General features: G+C 40.2%; 1 protein-coding gene across 1 annotated transcript in view; it reads right to left on the reverse strand.

Annotated features, from left to right (window-relative positions):
• The window catches only part of LOC107189852 (muscle calcium channel subunit alpha-1), a 77987-nt gene that overhangs the window by 32149 nt on the left and 19898 nt on the right, over positions 1-25940 (reverse strand). Inside the window, exons 2-10 of the mRNA XM_015578528.1 lie at positions 16563-17195; positions 15139-15244; positions 9777-9916; positions 7303-7409; positions 6745-6897; positions 4509-4705; positions 2970-3073; positions 1271-1434; positions 598-700 (exon numbers count right to left, since the gene is read on the reverse strand). Coding sequence (XP_015434014.1) covers positions 598-700; positions 1271-1434; positions 2970-3073; positions 4509-4705; positions 6745-6897; positions 7303-7409; positions 9777-9916; positions 15139-15244; positions 16563-16876 — 1388 coding nt within the window. The 5' untranslated portion in view covers positions 16877-17195. The remainder of the gene's footprint in view (positions 1-597; positions 701-1270; positions 1435-2969; positions 3074-4508; positions 4706-6744; positions 6898-7302; positions 7410-9776; positions 9917-15138; positions 15245-16562; positions 17196-25940) is intronic.

Consider the following 25940-nt stretch of genomic DNA (forward strand, 5'->3'; position numbering starts at 1 on the left):
TCGTGGATAGTCGATTAATATGCAACGTTTCGTCCCTTTTGCGGTCGGCTACTCCAACGAATTGTGCTTACATAATCGCGGTACGGCCAAATGTAAATTTGTCCAGAATCAAAATTTAGCTGTTCAAATGGTTAAAAATAAATTTCATTTTACTTAAAAAAAAAAATTAACTGATTATTAACCTTTTAAGGGGTGGACTTTTCTTTTGGAAATGTGTATCTGCCTGCGTAACTAAAATTACTAAAAGATGACGAGTATACTCGTCAAACACCGTTGAAGGGTTAACCATGGAAGTTAGTTAAAAAAAAGTAGATAGAAATTGCCTAATAATTTAGACTTTCATGAAGATGTTCGGAAAACTGTTAGTGAATAATGACGTCATACAGGATAATTTTAAAAATTGATAAAAATTTGTACATAGTATTTTGATTTAAATCAACGTTTTAAGTTTCAACATTTTTGATCGTTTTAGCTAAATAATCGATATGGGCTGCTAAATTTTAATTCTGGACCATCTGTGCAACATTTGAATTCATCGAAATAACCGATAAATTGCTCAACCCGTCAATTTTGTTCGCGAAACCACAACGGACTTACCTGTCGAAGTCCCGCTTTTTTTTCCTCCATACGGAGTCCTCTTGCGTCCCTTTCTCGTCGCTCTCCAACTGATCCGTGCTCTCCATCTCGTTCTGCTGCTTCGCTGGAAGAATCATATCATTTCGTATGGTTCTACATACTAAACCCATTCTTCCTTCCACCGTGCGATCTTTTAAAGCAGCCGTCTGACCGCGAAAAACTGTATTTCATTTTGAAAGTCTATAGATCATCAAGAACAAGTAAGATTATTGAACATTATGACCTTTTTTATTATTTTCTTCATGAATTCGCAGATAATCTCAAATTCGCAGATAATCGCAGATTTAAGAATTTAAAGAAACCCAGAATTAAATAATGGAAAATTATCGAAATTATAAGTTTCCTGCGGTCAGATGACTGTTCTAAAATACTATGCGTCGTTACTTCGTTACAGAGTTGGGAAAAAATTGAAGTCACGTGGCATTCAAAGTGTTAAACAGTTAACGAGATTAAGTAATTGCCAAGTGTCTACTCATTGAAGTATTATTTTACTATAAAAATTCGAATTTCCACGTTTGTGATTGGCGAATAACTTTCTTTTATCTCTTTTTATTATCCGAAATTTTTTATCCAAGTAATGAATTTGCCCATCTCTGCGTGTAAAATTACCGGTCGTTGATCGACGCCATCTTACATTTTCCGTCCTGCATCTTGGGCTCGTCGGTCTCAGGCTCGATGTCCTCCGCCTGGGTGATCCAGTCCAGATAGCCCTTCAGATCGTCCTCGATCTGCTGTTTCTCCCTGAGTTTATGAAAGTCACCCCTCGCCTTCGCCTTCTCTCTTTCCTTCGAGAACTCGCTGCACCGGAGAAACACGATGTATAAAGGGAGTATGGTACCCGTTTGATGTATAGTTGGATGTAACACGTTATAGCGAGGTAGTAAACCCACGGGAGCCGTAAATATTTTATCTCTGGTAACAACTGGCTTTAAGAGTGCACCGTTATCCTTGGAGGGACATCGTATACAATACGCGTACATCCGATGTCTGGTCACATTTAGGTTAGGAACTTTTCATAGTGGCAGCTCGTATGGTCAAATGTTCATAAATAATATCAACTATGATCCAATACCTAGCATATTAAATTCTCTAATAATTAGAAAATTCGTAGAAAAATATATAATCTCACGTTTAAGATTTAAAATAATAACGGTTCTATTCGTTACAAATAGTGTAAAAAAAATTGTTTGAATCAATCTATAAGGGAAATCAATTCGGCAGGTGGATGCTTTGAACGTCATTCGTCGAGATGTTTGTTCCCCATTGTCACGATACCTTTTATCGATCGCCAAAAGCAAATCCGTTTCGGTGGCCCCGCCAAGGTTTATTACTTTATCATCCATACAATTATCTCCGCATACATATAAGGAATACTGGTGACGTGTCTACCATAGTTCGAATGTTTCGCCAGCGGAAATCGAAAACCGCCGTCGATTTCTGGGCGAAACAAGTGTCTCACGACGGGACGGCGAACCCAACTGATGGCAACTTTGTTCGGAAGTTTCTGCCCTATTTTCCCTTTGTTCGTGTTGATCGATTACCGGGTTCCTTGGGCGCGTTCCGCTTGCTCCCCCCTATCCCGTCGATTGTCTTATCGCGCACGAAAGAATGCAGACCCAAGAAAACGTCTGGGAATACAGTGGTGCCCGCTTAAGCGTCCGTGACCTTATCTGGACGCTTATCTGGATCGGTTGATGTTCCGAGAATTCGACCGACAAGGTATGATCGCAAGTAGAATGTACGCTAATTATTTTGCGAATTTGCTCGACTCTTTATGGGGCAGATCGGAGAATTTTGGCGTACTCGTTTGGTGCTACTTTTAGACTTTAAGGGAGAAAATCACCTTTCTTATCGTAAGTGTCCCTTTTATTTATTAGTTTCTAACTCGTGAACTATAAAAGATATCGAAAAAACGGTTAGACAAATTTTGTATTATTTTCAGTCATCCATACATCGTTATTCGTTATTCGCGAATAAATCCTGGGAGTTCATTCGTTATTCGAAATAAAATTTGCCCATCTCTGCCGTAGGGGTTTTATGTGATTCGATTGTCGGCCGTATAGTTGCGCGTTGTGGGAGACAGAGTCTATCCGGGACGCTTCTATACGGTGGCCAAACAGTGGATATTTATATTTAGCAGCCGTTCCAGGGGAGTTGGAGAGAGTTTATCTCTGCAGGAGCCGATATCATCGAATTATACCCGTTTGTTTCGCGGAGGAATCAAATAAATGGTGATTTTTCCAGGAACAGAAAATTTTTCAATCGAGCAACTCTCCCATTGGGTCCCTGTCGACTCTTGTCTATCGATATTTAAGTCTTTCCGTGATACTTACCCGGACAACACACCGAGAATCAGATTCATCACGAAGAAAGCTCCGAGTATGACCATAGAAATAAAGTAAATCCACTGCCACGAGCTGCCCATCGCGTCTTCGATCTGGAGGGCAAAACGGTTGGACGGAAACTGTTATACACATAGCTAACAAGGGAACTTTGGTATTCCGAGAATTTCGATTTTCGTTTAAACTTTGTGTGTTACTAGGAGAACTCACTGGTAGCATCGAGCAATTTTACGTTTTTGTTGATATTCGGTTCTTTAAGGTGGAACCATTCCTTAAAGTTTAATGTGTGTTTTCCTAATTTTCTGTATATCTTATAAACTGTAATGGATATAAGAGAAGTGTCAGAATGAAAATTTAATGTATTCTTATGCTTTATAAAACTGTGTAATAAATTTGTTAAAAGTTTGTTTTTTAAATAAACAAACAAATAAAGAAACAAATTTTTAACAATTTTGTTAGACAGTTTTATAAAGCGCAAGAAGCCATTCAATTTTCATTTCAACAGTTTGTTGATATATATTATATATTATAGTTTTCAAGATATACAGGAAAATAGAAAAGCGCACATTAACTTTTACGGGTGGTTTCACCCTTAAGAACCGAATATCAGCAAAAACGAGAAATCGGAATTTTCCAGGTATCGAAGTTCCCTTGTAAGTGGTCGAGAAGAACGAAAGGAAACTGCTCGTTAGAATTGCTTTCGAAGAAATCGATTTGCGTCACAATCGTAAACTCGCCTCGATGAAATTACTGCTCTATACTGTTACGCAAACTCAAGCGTATCGTGCTATCGTGACCAATGGCGAAGAATTGATTCGATCAGTTTCCTTCTTATTGTCAGAGTTTGTAAATTGGCATGTACTACGTGCCGTATCAATAATATTTGTTAAAATGTATTAACAATAAATACAGGTAGTCTCCGTATAACGAGCTCCGCGAATTCGTGGTACACGAAACTAAAACCTAATATTTATACTTTTTTGAATGAATCACTGAGCACTTGATTAAATTCCGAGAAAAATTAAAATCGAAAGAGAAACGTAATTAGACCTAATATTTATACTTTTTTCCATGAATCACTGAGCACTTGATTAAATTCCGAGAAAAATTAAAATCGAAAGAGAAACGTAATTAGTTGAAGTAAATTTACTGAGTTATTCTATTCTTAGGTTAGATAGCAGATTTTAAACATACCTATTAAGCATCTTTCAAAATTAACGTTTAGTAATGTAAATATTAAACGTTTACAAAATAATAAAAAAACATGTTATTCCACCACACCCTGTATATGTGGATACAAAAAACATGGTTAGGTTCCAAAAACTAATAAAACTATATTATTCTGAACAAATATTAACTCGTGTTAGAGCGAAACTGTGTTATTCGACGGTTGCGTTGTACATCGGAAGAAATTTTCCGGGAGGCACAGAGCTGTAAAAGCTTCGCGGAGCCATTCTGAGGTCACGGTATCGGGACAATAACGGAAGTGGCCGAGACCGTCCTCCACCGAAAAGATAGCATTGATCTTACGCTGTAGAGAACGTCCGTCCAGCCTTCGAGGGTAACGCACTGGAAGACCGTCAACATGGCCAGGCCAAAGTTGTCGAAATTCGTGATACCCCAATTCGGACCCTCCCAGAACAGTTTGCTACAATAGTACTCGGGTCCCACGTTGTCGCACTGGAAGCCGCCCGGTCCGCACGGAACTGGTTCCTCCATTATCGCGTCTGCGAACACACGTTCCACAAAAACTAGTTCGTTAATCAACCCCCAACTCGTTTTCGTTTTTCCAACCCGAATTTCGTATTTCTCCACATTCCTCGAAAATATCAGCCTCCACAGACGGCACGTGATCATTTATGCACTTAAGAATTTAGCAGTTTATGCAGCGTTGCATCAGTTTTAGTCAAAAAATAGAAAAAAGTTCTCTAAATATTCCGATTTTCATGAAGATGTTGAGAACACTGTTGAGTGAATGATAATGTCGTCGACGAGGGATCCCTAAAATTGATAGAAAAGGGTGTAGTAGGATAAGGGGGTCAAAAGTGCCCTTAGACCGATTTGAACGGGCATAGGACCATTCGATAGCTTGTCATGACTCCAGATCGAGATAGAGGGTTGAAACTTGGTACAAACTGTTTTTTCTTGGCAACCTATCGAATGGTCCAACGCTCGTACAACTCGGTTTAAGGGCACTTTTAACCCTCTTATCTTGCTATACCCTTCGTTTATCTACTTCTGTTCAAATAAAATATAGAAGTTTCAAAATTTCATTGATTGAGTCAAATAACCGTATCAGCTGTTAAATTTTAATTCTGGACCACTCTGGTGTACAGTTAAAAAATTAATGATCGCACGTGTTCGCTGAAATCCTGGTACATCACTGGCCCAAATGGCTGATTTTGCTTCACTCGGTGGGGCAAGTAGGGATGAACCGATCCAAGTAAATACAAGTAAATAATCGATACTTTCGTTTCGATACCGAACATTTTTGGTATCGATACTTTCGGTTGCGATATACATATACTCGGTATCGAAAGAAAGTACTCATATCGAATGGAGCGAGTAATCGATATATGAAAACTAATGAATGTGAAGGTGGTTGTCGACCAATTATTTTACTATGTTAATAATCAATACAAGTAGGTATCGATACTTTTCTTCGATACAAGTTATGAGTAAAAGTATCGTTACCTTGACGGTATCGGTTCATCCCTAGGGGCAGGTAGCCGAAAATCCCGCGAACTCTCCCATGAATCAGCTGTTTTCAACGTGTGGGACAGACACGGCCGTCCCGTTCGCGCGCAGCAGCTCGCGTTCCACGCAGCTAAGAATAATTAGACACGTTGGTTTTGTCGCGCGGTGGCGGCTGAATCATATCTAAAATAGCGCCGATCCAAAGTGTGTTTTGAGGTTAAGCCGGGAACTCCCTCGACGGTCGCCGGTGCCAACTTCTCCTCGATATTTCATTTTTCAAGGAACACTCTTCTTCCACCCGTGTGTACGGGACCACCCGGGGGTCGATCGATCGCCTCTGCTCCCCAACACAGGAGTCTTACGTAATTTTTTCGATCGATCCTCGGTGTCCATAATCCAAAAGCAAAGGGGAATTCCCAGAAGTCCAGGCGGTCTATCCATCGTTCGCGCCGAACACGCACGACCAATCGAATATCGCCGCGTTCGATCATCGTATCGAGATATCGAACCGCCAAAGATGGCGTCCCTCTAGCGTAGATCACTGAATTCTAAAATTGTACCTGGAATACGCACTGGCATGGATAGAGTAGTATTTAAAGTAGTATTTAGTGGGTATCTTTATCCTTTTTTAAAGTATACTACCCTGTCGTAACGTTCTACTACCCTGAAATCATGCGACTTGAATTTAATACATATTTTTGTTTGAACTGTGCAAATATTTATATTAATTACTTACTATTTAAGTAATAGAGACTATGTTTAATAATTCGAGAATTTTGCATCGTCTATTGCAATCGTAGAGGATCGTTTCTCGAACGTTGCTAACAATTATAGTCATATTTAAAACAACAGTTCATTCGTCAGAACTACAATAGTGATGGCTTTATTGGAACTTACATTTATTAAAACTTTACAAAAAATCATTTCATAGATCGTGCAAAAGAAAAAGCGCCAGTTTCTTATATACGCAGTGCGCATTCTAGGTAGTTTAGAGTTCAGTGGCATACATGCGCTGGACGTCAAAATTTTTTTTTGGGGAGGAGTCGTTCAAGACAACTCGCCAACTTACCCGTGACATTGTGCCTGCACGTTTTATGCATTTTTCCGGAGAACAGCTCGAGGCCGATGATAGCGTAAATAATGATGACGAACAGAACCAACAGAGCGATATGTAGAAGGGGTATCATCGCTCTCAAAATAGAGTTCAGGACCACTTGAAGACCTGAACAGATCGAAGGAGAAGAGATTCGTTAACCAGAGGGGGCGAATTTAAATGCCCTTTCCTCGACGGATAATCGGGAAAAAAAACTGATATCGGCGTGAACGATCCGTTTGGTAATGAACCAGGGACTTCGACCGAAACGTAAAATACCGGTATTATACCGGTTCGGTTGTACCTTCGCCTTATATACCCCTATATGAACCCTACCTTTATAGAAATCGAAAAAATACCGGTATTTATTTCGGTTTTCGGTAATATATCTGTCTTCGGTATAGCTTTGATGGTATAACACCGGTATCAAAATCATACCGATTTAAGTCCCTGAATATGAACACGCGGGGATGTGATCGGCCGAATCGTGGATCAGTCGGAGTTATCGGTTTGATATGAAAATTTGCCCCTTACTTGGTACTCCAGATACCAGCCTGAGCGGTCGTAACACTCGGAACGCCCTTAACGCTTTCACGTCGAAGCCTTCTTTCATGAGCATCGTCAACACCGTGCTCACCATTCTGCAAAGACACACAAGGATTAAACGATCCCGGTGGTCCAAGATCGGGTTTTTCAAGGTCATCGTATTTTGTTTTCATATTAGTGTATATCTTTTTCCTACGTATATTGTAGCTGACATTAAAACACATTCAGAGATGTTAATGACATGGCCTTGAAGAGACCATGACAATTTATGTTTTCTTCTTAATGTTAGTTCAAAACCGAACATTGTTCATACCGTAAAACATATAAGACTGCTCTTAAACTGAGCGTAAATACATGGACTCAATACCCGTCAAAGTTTTTCATTTGTTGCGATTAATTCTGTAAGAATGACATTCGAAAAACAAAATGGTGTTCCATATTCAATTACTGCCATTCGATCGTATCGACGAATTTCCTCCTGCCTTTTTCATATCCGTTTCCGTCTTATCGGGAGATTCCGCGATGGAAAACGGAAAATTTCCAGTCAGCGTACGCGTGGGAGTCGCGAAACACGAAAAATTCGTGCCTTCGGATAGCGGAAAAAGTTCCGACGCGTATCGGTTCGCCAGGGAGCGGGGGCTCGAATTGAAATTAAAAGCACTCCTCGCCGACGCAAACCAACGACAGACTTGGAGCAAACGACGGAAACTCCTCCTGTTTCGCAAACTAAGCAGAACTTATTGAATTGAAGTGGTGCGCGCGCGCACATGGCGGAAGAGAACAAAGCGACGGGTCGCGTGCCGATCCAATGTCATCACGGTGTATCGACGCTGGATATTGGAGCAACGGGACTCGTTCTTTGTTCTATAGACAACGATGAAACGGCGGGATGAAATTCGTGGACAGGATCTTGATCGCGAGAATCCGTGCGATCGCACTAAAGTTCCCGTTTATTGGCCCCGACGATTCCCATAATCGTCGATTTACGATACAGCCACAAACGTGTTCGTTCTCCCAGCGGACCGATAAACTTCCGTGTGGAGAAAAGCACGCGACCGCTTGAATTCCAGGTGCCTTTCCGCACCGTTTCGCTCCGCTGCTCTTATTAAGGAGATATTCTACTGTGACAAACGATTTTGTTAATTTTTTTTTAAGGATCTAATGAAAGATTTTTATGCTGCACGTTTCTCTTGTATATTTATTATATCTTAAGGTATGAATGAAAATTTTGATTGGTTAGGAATATGAAAAAATGATGGCGCTGCAGCCCATGAAAAACGATCACCTTGGAAAAAATTGTTCGATTGGTTGCTATGATTCTGGTCGTTGTGTTTATTAAAAAAAAAAAAACTAAAAAGATTCTGAAATTGACACGGCCACGGCTATCGCAGGTATCACATGAACCGAATGAAGCCAAAATATTTTTCTTTTTTAATTTTACAGTTCGAGAAATACGAAAAAAAATTTAGTAAAATTAATATTAATTTAGTAAATTTAATATTTCGGTTGAAATATTAAACATTTTTTAAATGGCTGCAGTTTGAAAATTAAGTATCGATTTTTTGTACAATGTTTTTTTTTCGTATTTCTCGAACTGTAAAATTAAAAAAGAAAAATATTTTGGCTTCATTCGGATAGGAATGATCGCGACAGTGACCAATATAATAATATATACACTATCGGTCGAAAGTACGGGATCAAATCTGATAACTAAAGAAAGAGAAAAATATTATTCTACGAAGACTTGGTAAAAGTAAATGTGCTAAAATCGATTGAAAATAATTCGTGTATACACTAATTTCTGGACAGAATAAACAAGTTACTGTTCCATTAATCATGAGCTTTGGTGCCAAACTTTTGACCAACAGTGTGCATAACAAATAATTAAAAATTTAATGGTACTATTTTACTAAACAAATAAACAGAATTAAAAGGGGTAAAATATTTTCGAATTATTCATTTCAGGTATTTTGTACCTAGACCCTCCGAAGCCCTTCTCCATTCTATCCAGACGGGGTGTTAAACACGTTTGAACGGTTTGAGTGCCGACCACTTGCTACAATGCCGTTCTAAACATCCTCTAACAATCGGACCAACAATTCATAACCCGCTTACTCAGGAGGAGTTCGATCTCTGTCGAGGAAATTTCATAATCCTGTTGCCAACTGCGTTTCATATTCGCGCAGAATGTTTTGAACTTTCGATCGAAACAAACTTCGCCGCGTAAATAACGATGATCGCGTCGAAGCTACACTTGACCGTTCGAGAAGCGTTGGTTTTAATGCGCTCGTCCTTCCGTCGCGATTTTCATTAAAACGATATTGTCCGTTTAATGAAAGAGATCTCGAGCTCCTCGTATTTTTACACTTTTATATTCTGTTCCCTCGTGACTCTACAAGTAGGTACGCGCGGATAAAACGGGATAAACGGAAAAAGTAGAATGGGATTACGTGTGTACTCACCCTATTACTACTATCGAGAAATCTAGAATGTTCCATCCGTTCCGGAGATAAGCCCCTTGATGAGCCACGAAGCCGTAGGCGATGATCTTCATTACGCACTCGACCGTAAAAATCACAAGAAATATATACTCTATTTTTTCCTGAAACAGAACAACACAGACCCCGGGCGTCAGACAGTTGGACGACAGAAAGCCGGTTTTAGCTTTGATCTACGCTTCTGTGTCGGAGAATTATGAGACAAATTAGGCTGTTTCGTGGACAAATGGAAATCGAAACGGAGATACAGGGTGTATTATTTAAATCGATCCCCTCGAACATCTCTGAAATTATTTGTGATATTGGAAAATGTTTCGAACAAAAGTTGAATGATATCGAGGGGAACATAATTTGATGTCTGTAGTCTTTTTGTAGATGGAGGCGTAGAGGACATATGAAGATCAACTTTATTTTTTTAAATGGAACCATGTATTTTTTTATGCATTCATCGATGCAGCTCGGCGTTCCCTGTAAAAAATTATTAACATATTTATACCGAGAAATCATTAGTTTAGGAGATATTTTAATTTCAAAATTACATGCAACGTCTATGGATGTACTTGTGAACTTTATGACGGTAAATATCGTATCACTGGTACCGCTGCGCCAATTGTTCAGTTAAAATATCTCCTAAAATAATAATTCCTAATGCGAATTTATTGAAAATCTCACGTACCAACCACAACGAACGGAAGTTCAACTCAATGAATTTGAAATCATCAAAACATAACCTTCAATCTTCCTGAATCAGTCGATTTTCATGAAAATTCAAAAAGAAAAATATTGTAAACGTGACCAAATTCGTAACCCACTAATTGTCGAAAAATCGTGGGATTTCGGATGGGATTCACCGTTGATTTTTATTCCAATCGTGACACGTCGCGACTGAAAACCCTGCCTGTTTGCCCCGCGTATTTCGTCTCGCATTCGAATATTATTTGGTTTGAGTGACGCGGTCGTTTTATCGAAATATCAAATATTTTCATGCACGGATTGATTTTATACACGCATGACCGTTGCCGATGGATGAATATCTTTTTCGGGGAGCATTTCGTTTCGCTGGTTACATTCCATAGAATCACAGGCGGGAACTGTACCACTTCGACTTCGCTAATTTTTAATAAACAAAAAAATATTGTAATAATAAAAAAATATTTTAAAATAATAACTGTTTTAATTCTAACTCATTTTTTTCGAAAACGAAGCCTTAAATGAAAAAATGTTATTTTTTTCTTTTTTAGAATCAACACCTGACTGGTCATACCACGATTTTAGAAGAAACCTCGGATTCTTTCTGCCAAAGTTAGATATTAACCGACGACAGACTTTGACATACTTTAGAACAAGTTAACTGGGCATTAAAGGGTTAAAGGCCAATAAACTAATGTGTAATTCCTCGAAATTTCATTACAATATTTCCAACAGAACCAAGTTACAAATTTTCGATCGCCATGAAATCATTTTGTTCCACTGTGGGTCCATCATCGATGTCCGACACAGCGTCAACGAAAAGATAACTGTCACGACATGACATTTAACGTGTCCAACCGATTTCCTTCTCTGTTCTTTCGTACTCGGTCCGAAAATCGATCTATTCTCACGTATGAAAACTGAAGGTGGAGCGTAGGACCGAATAAATATTGGACGCAATCGCGTGTTTGGCTCCATTGTTTTTTCCCGCTGAATTAATCAATACGCAACACGGACGGGACCCCTAACAATATTGCCGCCACGTATCGGCCTATCTAATTCTCCTGAATGCCGGATAAAACCGAAAGAATGGAATCTAAACGAATCGAGGGAGAATGGGAAGCGAAACAAGCGGATCGAATGCAGAGTAGAGTGGCAAAAAAAAAAGAAAGAAAAACATGGGGAAATGGGGATGGAGGGATGGGGGTGGAGGGAAAGTTGGAAGGTACCGATAAAACCGCAAGCAGGAAGAAAGGAGGAGGAGAGAATGCCCTCGGAGCGTCCATTACGTTTAATATCCGAAATCGATCGATCATTGGTCCGTCCGAATAGCCGATTGGCTCGAGCCCCGTATTATATTACCCCTCCGGAGTCGTTCTGTCACGTGGAACAACGGGAGTATCGCTTTATTATCTTGAAATACGTCCAAAAAACACTCGAGGATCGTATCTTTGCGGTTTTTTTTCCTTCGTCTCTGGCAGCGTTATCGCGAAAAGTTCGACGGGCCCGGAGAAATTTTTGCGCTGTCGAAATGTCGAAAATCGGGGGATACGGTCGATGCAACGATCCAAAACCACATTCACTGGCCAGTTATCGAAACGCTTATTTTACTCGCGGTCTTTCTACGTCTAGTAGAGGATGTAAATAAAAATTTGGGGCATTTTTCACAGGATGGATTCTAGATGGCAAACAAGAATAACGAAATTGCGTTCGAGGTTTCCTGGTTTTCGAGTTATTAACCCTTTATCAGTGTTTGACTAATTTTTGGGTAATAACGAATGTACTCGTCATGTGAAAAAAGTATTTTATCTTCTGCCATGGAAATTGAAATTTTAGTAAAAATTGAGGAATATATTTCTTTTATTAAAATAATGGAATCAAACGAACACGTTAAATGTCACAGTGAAAAAAGCCGTACGTAGGCAGACACATTTCATTTCCTTTTTAAGACATAAATCATTGAAAATGCATGCGTTTAATTAACACAGCCTGTTGGTCTTGTTTCCAATTATACGGCGATATTAATTTTAGGTAAAATTTCTGTAACGGTATTTAAATAATTACGCGCGTATACATATACACATTTCCAACACAAATTTTCTCGAAAAGAGGACCTCAAACGATAATAATTTTGTTTTCGACTTATTATTGTCTTACAGAATTACCTCTATAAATAATAATAAACAATAATTTCAACAATTCTAAAATAATAATTCTGAATTCCGTAATTTTTTACGGGTTTGGTAGTTCTAGTGTTAAATTTAACCAGGTCATCGATCGAGCCCGTGTAATCAGGTAGGAATCGATTTTTCAAGTAGTATAACCTATCACGCCAGACGTGTATTTCACGCACATTTTGCCCACATTGTAACTCGGAAACAAAACCTCAAAGGGAATTTCGTCATTCTCGATTTTCGTCTTAATTTTCCATGTAGAATCCACCCTCTGAAAGTGTCTGACATGTTTATCAATACCCTGTATAGTTTATCGATGGTTGACCAAAAAAGCATGGGACGGAAGATCACATTGCATGTTAGGTCTATTCTTATATCTCGTATGTGCGTTCACTCACCACCGCGTCAGTAAACGAATGCAGGAGCTCCGTGACATTACCGATCCAGCAGGAACATGCACGCGTGACCCATGGCGAGGCAGTTATTATTTAATCTGCAATTTTCTCGAATTAATTAATTCAACACGTCGACACAATTAATGAAACGCAAAAGTGATTGGCGTCACGGTAAACGAGGTCAAAGAGACGGGTAGCGCGTTCCCGTAGCGAACCTTTTTACGGTGTTTGTGACCTGAATCCACCCTCGAAGCGTTCTATGCCCGCGCGCGCGCGCGTTAAGGCCTGTTTACATGCTTAAATAATTTGCGCAAACTGACTTTTTTCGTTCACATTTCTGCAAACATTTCATTGCGTCTAAACGGAACGAATAATTCGCGCAAACCAATTGTTCTATGCGAATTTGAGCAAAAAATCGTTGTATCTAAAATCCCGTTTACATGTTCAGATAATTTGCGCAAATTGACTTGTAATAATGCACAAGTCAGTTTGCGCAAATTGTTTCAACGTGTAAACGGGCCTTTACGGTTAGATCGTGCATGTACCTACTGGGACACACCTTTCGCCGAAGTTTCCGGTCTGACGCGACACAGGACGCGTTTGCTCTATCGGCCGCGTCGAGCCCCACCGTAGAAAGAGATTCTCGCCGAACAAAAAGGTTTTATACTTTACCTCGAAGGCCAGATCCCAGCGGCGTATTATCTCGGGAAACCTTTTACCCATTTTCCGGGACACGGGGCTCTCGCTACTTTCGATTCTATCCAAGCAATCGTTTCGAACAGCTAAACGGAGGGCGATGACACCCCCTGTTGGATTTTCGTCACGTCCGGTTGCAACCAGCAGTTTACATTGCGCGAAAATCAACCGTTTTTTTTTTTTCAGAAGAAATTCGTTTTACGACCCTTTCGTTCCCAAATTATTTTAAAATTACCAAAGAAAGATTTTGCTGCCTTTTTTGGGTATATTACATGACATATAAATGATTGATAAGAACAGTTTAATATTTTGAAACCATCTAATGCCATTTTTCATTCGTTGCCATTTGTCAATTTACCAATACAATTTTTTGTTCCCAATTCTTTATACGTTATGTGTTCACTAAATAAAATAAATAAAGTGGCAGTATTAGGGGCACTGACAGTAATTGGGACATTGACCCTACTTGGAAATTTCGTAACAAAAAAAAATAGTAACCTACTTACTGATTGTCATTAATATTCATAAATATATTTTCAGTAGATGCAGCTGAAAGAGAGTTTTAATAATTTGTTTCTAATACGTAGCCGTATGGCAACAGTGGAAACGAAAGGGTTAAGAATTTTTCAAGATAAAACTTTTTGATAAACGTCAACTTAAAAGAATCGATCACACAATTTGACAGTTTAACAAATGGTTTAAACGTCGTAGTAACCGGAAATCTAATATTCATGGAATTCTTCCGTGTCTAAGACGATCAAACGACGGTTCCATCAAAGCGTTAACTTTCCGTCCGAGGGATTCACGCTGGCCCCGTAAATATATGAATCGTGTGCTCTCCCCGGTAATAGTGGGCTACGGTGCAAGACGATGTCAGCAAGATTGAACAATTATTGAAGTTTCAGCTCGAATAAGCTTCATGCCATCGACTCTATCAGTTGGACCACACCAGTTTGCTTATCGATAACCCGGTGACGGTTCAATGAACGGAATCGCGGCCTTCCTATTATGGGTGGTTATTATTAAACTCGATTGAAATTTCTTTTTTCGATCCAAGTTCATCGTTCGTACAACGTTTTTTATCCGACCTTTGGAGAATAATACGAATCCTCGTCTGGTCGAAGATTCCTGACCGTTGCCGTCGAAACAAACAATTTTCAATGTGAAGCCTTCCACTTTTTTTTTCTTTTTCATTTTCACAGCAACTGCCTTTTCTCTATCCAATTTACTATGAAATTACTTTATCGGCTGGATGCTCTGATTTGTTAAAGCATTCGACCGACGCAAGAAATTAAATTGAATCAGGACGAAACGAACGTGGAACAGAAGCATGCGAAGTTCAAACTAGAGAGAATAGAATTCCAGACTTACCAAATACTGGTTGGTCAGGTTAGAATCACCGAACGGGTAAGGTGTGTAGACTGCCAGGGCGACGCAATTCGCGAAAATCGTCATGAGAATAAGCCACTCAAACGGTCTGGAAAGTTGCGTCGACGGAAGGTCTAGGCTAAGGAAAATGAATATACACCCACGATAACTCGCTCCCGACATAACACATAGTGGTCCATTCTATTAAAAAGTGGGACAAAAATACATAACACTCATCAAGCATTTACTATACATTCATGAAAAATAGTAAGAACTCTAATAGAATAAAGTAAAAATTTCTTCTTTAAACCCTGATATAGGGATAAATTAATAAGCTCCTTATCTATAAGCACTGAAACATAAAAGTCTACTAATAGGCTACCGGTCATTAAGGTCTTAATAAATGTCCCCTGTTTATAAGATTTTAAGCAATATTAATTATTATCCTCAAAAAAAATGGAAATCGAGCACTGTGCTTCGGTTCCTCGGATCGAATCAAAGCGGAGCCGCAACCACAGCCAAAACTTTCCTTTCAATTTTTCTCGATAATCCTACGTCGAGAATCACGAGAACCAATGCGCGGTTCCCAGGTACCTTAAGAGTTCTTAAATATAAACAGTGCTCGAGAAGCTTAAAAGCTTCCCGCCGCGGTAAGAACTAATTTAACGTTTTTCCCGTTGCAAAAAAAGAAAAAAAGGAAAAAAAGGAAAAAAAGAGGGAAAGCTTCGACTCGTTTCTACCGCACTGTGTCACTCTGGAGTGAGAAAGCAAACGAATTGTCGGCTTGAATCAACAGAGTCGGAACTTTCCTTCACTAGAAATCCCTGCTGAATGTTCTGGAACGCCCCCCTCCCGCAAACGTGTTGCGTAATGCGTTTACGACGGAGGGTGGATGTGTACGACGACGATAGATTGTGACAAAGATTGTTTTTTTGTCCACAGAGTAGCTTCGAGGCCAACGGGAAAATATCGCGATCCGTCTGTCGTCAAGACAACTTCCATGAAACGATCGTCCATAACACTGAAACTACCGATAATAAACGTACATCTGATTTCTATCGGATCGATAAATATGACAAACTTCTGAAACTATGCAAATTCATAAATTAACTGATTTCTCCACTTTCAAACATTCCAATAAAAGTTTCAAAAGACCCGAGAAAACGCATTGTTGTGACATTTTAATCACCGTTACAAGAGTGTACTAACTATTCATTTTAACTGCTTTGGTAGTTCCAGTGGTAACTATTGCGTCCTTAACTATCGTAACCGGGTCACCGGTGACCCATGCGATAAGCCACAGTTACCGAACATTTTATCCATTCTGAAATGAATATTTCCATATTTTGCTATGGGTCACAATTCACCCAGCTATCGTTTTACTACGTACGGATAGCGTTCGGAAATTGAAAAAGAAAAAAGGATACTTCCACTCGACTACGTCGATGCACATTTTACGCACGGGATTCTTGAGGGGTAGACAGAATAGGGCCCGAACGGGCCTGTCCGGTGGGGGCTTGCCGCCCCTGCGAGCCGGCCTCTTGGTGGCGGATTTCGCGGCGGCACCGGTGCTGGTCCCGAGTGTTTGGCCCGTCTGCGACTGCGCGGTTGCCGGCTGTCCGTCCTGGGCAGTTTGGGGGTTCTGGTGCTGCCCGAGGATGGGGGGGGTCGCGGCAGTCGGCTGGGCCCCCGACAGCTCAGGGGGGCCCAACCCTGAGCCCCCATCCCCCCCCGCGCTCATCGGTCGCTCCTCCTCCTCGCCTCGATCGGTTTCGTGCTTACGCTTCGACCCTCTCTTCTTCTTCTTCTCCCCCTTCTCCTTCGCTTTCGCTTACCTACTCCGCCTCCTCCTCCTCCTCCTCCGCCTCCCCAACCGCCTACTCCTCTTCTGTTTATGCACGCGTAGGCACGCTCCTCCGAATCCTGTCTGGCCTGCACACAGACGCTCGTGCGGACGACCGACGACGCCGATCGACGCGCTCTCTCAGAGACGCCACACCACCCGCTGCAGCTCGCCGGCATGCTACGGCACTGGGCTCTTTCGAACCTCCCTCCGTGACCTGAGAACATTCGATACAAACGTTATGTAAGGGGTGTTAAGACAGTCTTTAGGGTGGCTTAAAATGAACTCACGGTCAGGAACTTTCACCGAAACGTAAAATACCGGTATTATACCAGTATTTTTCGATTGCACTTTCGTAACCCTTATAGAAACCGAAATACGAAAATACCGGTTTTTTCGTATGCCGGTATTTTACGTTTCCATAGACGTCCCTGTCATGTATACATTCGAAAAACCGATAAAATACCGATATTTATCTCGGTTTTCGGTAATACATCGGTTTCGGTAATATCGGTTTCAAAATCATAAGAATAAGTAGTATAAATGGTATTCCGTCCTCAACGATCGAGCGAACATTCTGGCTACCGTTGAGGGCTACCTTCTTATACAGGGTGTCCCAAAATAGCTTCGACTCCCGGAAATAAGGGGTTCCTGGGATGATTTGAAATAACTTCCTCCTGCCGTTATAAATTACTTTAGAAAATGTTATTTTACATAAAAATTCGCAGTGTATTCATCACCGTTGTATGGATACAACTTCCCACCCGTACGACCGTATTTGACATTTATTGTGTCGCGTAACTTACCGAATGAGGACCTATCGAGAAAGATAGAGAGATGATAATTGACTTTTTCCGTGGATATTGTAATCGTTCGCGAGACCAGCAATCTGGCACCGCGACGACGACGGCTTCGACGATCGAGAAAGAGAGAGTTCACGCCGAAAGCGATAAATATTTATGGCCGCGGGACGAAGTAGTTTCCGCTTCTTGCCTCGTGCCTCGTTAACATTTAAGGCTATACTCGAGGACTGCGCGGCGAGTCGACGTCACCCACCACCCCTCGGGCGTGAGCGAATCGCAAAAGTTCGGAAACCCGGTCAAACTTAAAAGCCGTTCGTTGTTTTCTTCCGTTCCATGCAACCCAGACTACGGGATTCCTCCACCCCCCCCCCCCCCCCCCTTTTAACTCGTCGAGATTGCACACGGACCTATACCCCCACGCCCCACGCCATCTCTCCAAAGAGGAGCTTGAATTTACCAGTCGCCCGAACCTCGCGTTAAATCGTAATGAGGGTGACGAGGATTGGTTCGAGAACCAATCCCGGCTCAAAGAGCATAACTAGCTCCCCTCATACCGTAATGTCAATGAGTCCACAAAAGAAAGGGCGAATCACTGAACTACATATACAGGGTGGGGCAATAACTATGTCCACTTTGATTATTGCCGTTATTTGTAATAATATGAAAGAATGTTATATACAAAACTTACACGGTATAGAGGGGGATATATTGTGACACAAACATTTTCTGCGTGGGTGATGGCATAGAGGAGATTTCAAGGTCATCTCTATTTTTTTTAATGGAATGCTATGTTTTCTTTATCGCGATATGATAGCTGATCTTGAGACGACTTCAGCGAGCTATGATTGAAGGTCATGCAAGGTCAAATGTGGTAGTAAAATAAACTTTCTTACATTACGAGAGATGCTCGAAGTGGTGACCGTTTGCATCAATGCAAAGTTGCAATCTTCGTATCGCTGCATCAGGTGCATGTCTTATCGTTTCTGAACATATTCTAGCACATGCTGCAATTATGATGCAGCGATACGAAGATTGCAACTTTGCATTGATGCAAATGGTCACCTCCCTTAGAACTGAGAAGGAGAGGTCCCCAGGTGTAACGCTGACATTTTAATGGGATTTAGCACAGCGATAGATCATGGAATTCTGAAGCTAATGATATTTGTTTTAACCGTACTTGGCCATTAGTTTATGAAATATTTAATGTTCAGTGCCGAGGAGCCTTCGAACACTCATCGAGGATTTACTGTAGTACACCCTGCAAAACTTACAGCCGTTTTTCCATCGGTCGGTAAAAATCAGCCTTGTCTAACGGACACCGTAGAGAGACAAGTCATTCGAGTTTCGGCAAGTCCGGGAGCCTGGGATTTATAGCAGACTCGCGCTATATTTAGTGAGCCTAAATACTAGAAAGTTCTACCTGCGAGCGAGTCTCTCGGAACGCGTGCCTGCTCCCGCCTTGTCGCGTCTTACGGACTTCCCTGGAATCGATGATCGGAGAGAACAGCTGCGATTCATTTCTTTACTGTGTGTCCTCGAATTATCTACGAAAAACTATTATGACCCTACTCTCTCACAGCTTCATCGCGACAGGAACAGATTACAGATTTGTTCGAATTATAAACGCCATTCATGGCGACGATCCTATGGAAAAATATATCACCTAACCTCTAAAATGAAAACGGCGAATTTCGTGAACCGTACTCGACGTTTATACGCCTGAAAATCGCATTGTTCCAAATTGAAATCCACCGTGAGCCTTCTCATTGTCTCGTGAAGTGGACCTGTTTTTATCTGTTCTCCCCTCCCCCCCTCCTCTCGCCGTAATCTCTTCGCCACTTCTGGCTTAAAAAGGAACCACCTACGGTTCCAGTCTAAGTAAAGGATTTCGTCGAAAATGATTACGTACTCTCATTCCTACGAAACGGAGTTTGTTGTTGCACAAACAACGGAAGGAAAACCCGTGGGATTTCGCGAATCAAAACGGAAACGGTACGGAAAGATTGTTCGACGAACTATAATTTTAATTGACAGCGACGTCGCATTCTCTATTACGATTTATTCCATACTGTATACTATTGTATGTTTCTGTAACTGTATCTAATTTTATTTTCATTGAATTGTTATGTACCCGTTTAATAGCTAAATGAATAAATAAATAGTATCAATATTCGACATATCGATACTGTATCGCCCTCCACTAGTCGATGGCAGCTGTATCGATACATCGATATTTTTTTCATTTTTTTATCATGCCTACACGCAACACTTGGTTTATCATTCGTGTACTGACGATCGAAGGTACGCGCCCCGTTTATGACGCACGTATTATGGCAGAGATCTTCGTGATTCGGGGAACTTCAAATAAAGCGTCGCCGTAGGCGATGCGCGTTCAAATAGATTTTGAGATAGACAGAATAGCTCCCGTTTGCGGCTGAGTCAGAGGATCACCGAAATTTGCGAGCGTAATTCCTCTAGTTCCCCGGTTAAAGCGGAAATTGTCGTGTTCCCATTTGTGGAACGGGATCGTACGAACCTTCGAACCGGGTCCCTTTTCGTGTTTATCTCGATTAATCCCTAGTCCCTGGGCTGTCTGTCCTTCTACATGCCCAAATTACTACGAATCGATGAAAGAAATATCGTTTCCGGGGAAGAATTAATTCCTAAAACGTGAAACTGCTTTCCGTGGGGTAGCAAAACGGCCGCTTAAAAAGACATGCATGAATTTTATTTCCCCGAGGGAACGAGCAACGATCGAAAAAAGAATTGACTGACGGGGTTTCGACCCGCCCTGCTCGTCTTTGAAATAAGTATGTATACAGTGATAGCTTCACTGGATTCGAGACATTTGCAAAGCAACGAATGCAAGGAAGATAGGAAATGAGAACGAGCAAGATAGAATGCTCTTGAGAGTTTTCGAAGAATACCAAGGAACGTATTCATGCGTCCACATTATTAAGGGGATATTCTACTGTAGCCAGTCAAAAAATCGATTTCCTTTTCCTTGCATTTTCTTGTAGCTCTGGGTGCTGGAAATATGATCCTGAAGCATTATGGCAAAATTCAGAAAAATGTCAATCTTGTAGAAGAATAAAGGACAATTGTCACACATTTTTCTCAAAATTGTATTTCGGAAAATATTTGCCCTTAAAAAACATTCTTGAAAAAAATTTTAATTCGTTATTTAGATTGCATTTATTTTCTTTAGGGCGAAACAAAGAGAAAATGCAGAATATCGGAATGGTATTTTGCTTTGGTTGCTGAGAGCAAACATACAACTTTGAAGGGTTTAAATTTCGTTTGTTTAACAGAGATGTCCATTAAGGTATAACTTGCAATTATGCGAATATTGTTGTGCTGTCACTCGCACGGAAAATTTCATTAGTGAACGTTTTATAGAAACATAATGAAAACTAACGAAGTGATTATATTGCATTAGTACTTGACACACGAATATGTTGCGCAACACTGCACAGTGGTTCAGAAATAAAACTTCGCAGCTCAAATGGTCCAACACAAGTTTTTTTTATCTTCCCAAAAAATTCTAATCAACTTATTATTAACCATGAAAAATTTGTTACATATATTGTTATTCTCCTTGGACCCTTCCGAGTCATCAATCTCAATAAAAAATAAAAAAAAAATTCCCTGAAAATTACAACTTTCATGAAAATGTTAAGAGTTCTGTTAGTGAATGATGACGTCATCGAACAGAATCCCGAAAATTGAAAAAAAGGTGTTCAGTTACCTGCTTCTATTTGAGTAAAATTGATAAGTCTCAAAATGTTCGATTCCTTGAGCTAAATAATCGTATGAGCTGCTAAATTTTCATTCTGAATCATTGTGCACATTCGAAGAATCCGACGGCGCACAGTGGGACAAATAGCGTACCTGTACCAAGGTGTACAAATGTCTAAAAATAGTTTACATCGAACTTTTTCTTTTCTGTTTATTAATTTATATACTGTCTGAAGTAAAATATATTAAAATTATTAAAGCAAGACATAATATTAACCACAAATCACTTGACGAATAGGCGAGTAAAACATAAAAATGTTCCAATCTATTATATTATTCAATTATATCTACTATATAAAAGTTCCAAATTACCAAAAAAAAAAACAAAATAATATATTAAAATTATTTTAGTATATTTCTTATACCATTTATTTTTATAAATTATATCCTGTTTTAATAATTTTAATATATTTTACCTTAGACAGTATATAAATTAGTAAAAGACAAAGAAACAGAAAAAGTTCGATGTAAACTATTATAGTAAACTTTTAGACACTTTTGTCCAGCGAGGTACGCAATTGTTCTATCAATCAATTCAATCTCGAATTGAAATGCAGAAATGGTAGAGGAAGTGTATGGTTGGAATCCTGCGAGGCATTACGCGAGCTGCGAATCAATCATCCACGTGACGAAAAATAAAAAGTATTGATTCCCATAACAATCAGCTCGGCGCAGATGGTAAAACCAACACGACAACCGTTTCTTGCGTGCACATATACAGTCGAAATGCGATCAACGGGGATGGATTTCCTCGCGGTTTTTCTCTCGCAGCACGTCGCTTCGATCGACACAACCGATGACAGAAGGAGGGGGGGATCAATTACGCGCGCGGGGCCACAGCGTACATTTCGAACGAACTTGTCGATATAATATCAAAACGGATTTACGGGCTCTAATCGGTTTACGGGTAATTGAATTGCCGTCGATCTCGATCCGGTCATTATCGGGAAAAACATACGAACGCGAAAAGGATCGCTGGCTCGTGACCGTCCGATTAAACGACCGTTCCTCGCTAATTGCCCGCCGAGTATCGACGCTCTGGAACGAAAAACGTGTCGGTGTATATACAACAGATATTCGATAAATGCATGCTCATTTAATTCACGATAAAAACACTCCTTGGTTAGCCCCCTTTTTTTCCACACAGGTGCGCGCACCCCACGCTGTCGCCCAGCAAGGTAAGAACCAGGGACTTCTACCGAAACGTAAAATACCGGTATTATACCGGTATTTTCGGTTGTACCTTCGCCCTATATAACCTACATAAGCCCTGCCCTTATAGAAACCGAAAAAATACCGGTATTTATTTCGGTTTTCGGTAATATATCGGTTTCGGTATTGCTTTGATGACATAATACCGGTATCAAAATCATACCGGTTTAAGTCCCTGGGTGGGAATAACGCCGTTGCTCGTGTCGCATTCATCGAGGAATCACTGTATATTTGTTGAGTGGTCACACTGCTCTTCATATCGAGGCACCTCCATCGAATCTTTCGATCGGGAAACAATCGTCGCTAATCGCGTTTCCCCGTGTCAAAAAGGTATAAAGAGACACATGCTCGCTCGTAAGACAGTCACCGACCGGTGCTAACGAGTTAAATTTAGTTCTACGCCGCGCTCCCACGGAAGCGTCGGCCGAGCCAGGCCGCTTACCCGTTCGCCTCCTGGCACGTGCCTCCGTTCAAATCCCTTTTTCCTTGGATGGAGCGCGCGACGATAGCTCGCGATATCTATCGACCAGATAGTCGTCCTAGACTACAAGAGTCGTATCACGGATTAAATGATAGAACAATTCGGATCTATTCTCGTGATTCGATTCGACAATCGATTCTTTGAAGTGAATCGAACATCCCTAGACTGAAATCGCTTGTGGTTGGTAGCGAGAGAGTTAAGAGGACAGACAGATTCGTTTGTTGAACTCGCTCTAGACCCTGGGCTTTCGCGAGCTCTTAACCGGCCGCGATCGAAGCGAAATTACTCCCGCCGGCAATCGACGTCATTCCTATCTGTAAACAGCCCGGCAACAATAATCCACTGGACCGAGAATCGATCGTTTTGATTAAGGACGTTGCTTAATTGGTATTTAGATTACCAGAGAAGCTGAACAGCGACTGGTTCTGACAAGGATTCGCGCTGCGCGCCGAGACCTTTCGGGCTTTCAATTAATTACAACTTTATGGGTTTACGATCTTGAAATCGATACCTCACGAGCGTACACGCGGAAGGTCTGGTACCGCGAAAGCATCTGGAAACCCAAAACCGTGGACTCATTAAACAACGAAGAAACTAAATAGGTACCGTTACAGAGACCAGTTCCTAATCAGAACCCAATTCCTGATTAGTTTAGTGTATATGTAGACATCATATGTATAATAAATAGTGTATAGACATCATATGTATAATAAGTAGTGTATAGACATCATATAACAAGTTCATTAAAGTAATAGCATAGTTATTATTATTATTAGGTTAAGTACCAATGTATTGTTTATATCTATTTCATTTTTATTCTTATTACATATTGATATATCCCACCTAAACTCCAATCGGTGCTTTGTTCTATTAGTGTGCCGGAACGTTTTAATCACATATTGTAAAAAAGGGATTTCACCCGTACGAATGAAATTAAATTACATTAAATTATGATAAAAGTTATTTTCCAAAAATTACTACATAATTATTAACTGTTTTGGTTAGGAAATGTAGAGAATTCGAGAGGAGTGATCATTTCTTACTTTAACAGATACATTATAATTTTATTATTTTCTCACTTTTGTTAATAGTAAATTAAAAACAAAGCATAGATTTACTGGAAGAACAACACTTCTTTTGGATTTGATTAATTTTTCTACTTGCACGTCAAAAAAAACGCGACCGTCACCCCCTTATGTGACGAGGAATTGGATCCGTAAAGGTATCTTGTTTCGCGTCCTATTCGAAGGTAAAATTGCTAACGTAATAATAGCGAACAAAAAGAAACGCAAAATACGGGAAAGGTAAAGTGCTTTTACATTTATAACAGGATCCAGAAGCTCTTATTGCGTTAGCATCCTACGCTAAAGGGCAAAGGTATAGAACCAGGTCTGATAATTAAAAAAAAAAAGGAAACAAATATTATTCTACAAAGAGTTGATAAAAGTAATGTGTTGAAACTAATTGAAAATGATTTGTACACGTACTGATTCCATAACTTTTATTATATTTACTTATCTATTTTACGAGATAATTCCCATTAGAATACAAGAGAAAAGAATGTAAACATATATAAACATAAATCGGACGAATAATAAAATTAATGAAACATACAACTGGAAAATACAAGAAAAAGAAAAACAAAATATTTAGTAATTACAAGACACTATAAACTTGGTTTTTGGAAGACTGGATAGACCAATAAAAAAATCATTATGTAATAACATAATAATGAGTTACTGTTCCATCAATCATGAATTCTAGTTCCGTACTTTTGACCGGTAGTGTATTTCGCTTCGAGTGGCTCCGCCTCTGATATGTAGTTCACCACTTTCGGGAGAATAATCGTCGTCGACTTCGTCGAGAATATTTATACCAATCCGAGAGGACAAAGTTTGGCAGAGTGTGCAGGAGAAAAAAACAGCTGTAAGTCCCAGGGAAAAACATGTTGCTCGTAAAACCACTGGCCTTTATGAAAGCTGGAGGGACGAACGAGGACGAAATGAAGAAGTACAGCGAGAGAGACAGCGGAAATCCATGATGGGCAAGGGGGTGGACAGAGGGAGGAACATCGTTTCCTGGGCGATGTATTCTCTACCTAATTCTATTGTCCGTTAACGCGAGCCGAGTTTTCTAGGCTGAGACATCAATAATTCAGCATCGCAAATTTCTATCTCGATTCCGTGAAAGAAGGCTGATCGTTCGTGAAATATGCAATTTCTCTTTCGTGTTACCCCGCCCCTGCTTGCGAAACGCTCGCCTGTTTTCGTCTATTTCGGACAAATCGAAGTAAATGAACACTGTTCGGTCGCATGAATGGAAGAATGTGCAGCCCGGGACACTTAAATGAAACATAAAAACAATATAATGATTAATAAATTGCAATCAAATTACTCTTTCAGAAAATAAACATGAGAACTTCCTGATTTATCATAAATAAAAAAAAATGGAACACGTTTTTTAAATAATTTTAGGAAGAAAAAGCGTAGGCTGTAGCCTCTAGTTTTTACGCAATCAAAAAATGGCGGGTTGAAAACTCGCATATAAAGCCATTGTACAGGCTGTCCCAAAATAGGTGTAAGTCCTTGAAAGGAGTGATTCCTGGGGTGATTTGAAACAACTTTTTCCTTAACGAAAAATTTCTCCAAGGCTTTGTTATCGAGATATT

Source organism: Dufourea novaeangliae, unplaced genomic scaffold (genome assembly GCF_001272555.1).
Source record: "Dufourea novaeangliae isolate 0120121106 unplaced genomic scaffold, ASM127255v1 scaffold173, whole genome shotgun sequence".
Classification (NCBI taxonomy): domain Eukaryota; kingdom Metazoa; phylum Arthropoda; class Insecta; order Hymenoptera; family Halictidae; genus Dufourea; species Dufourea novaeangliae.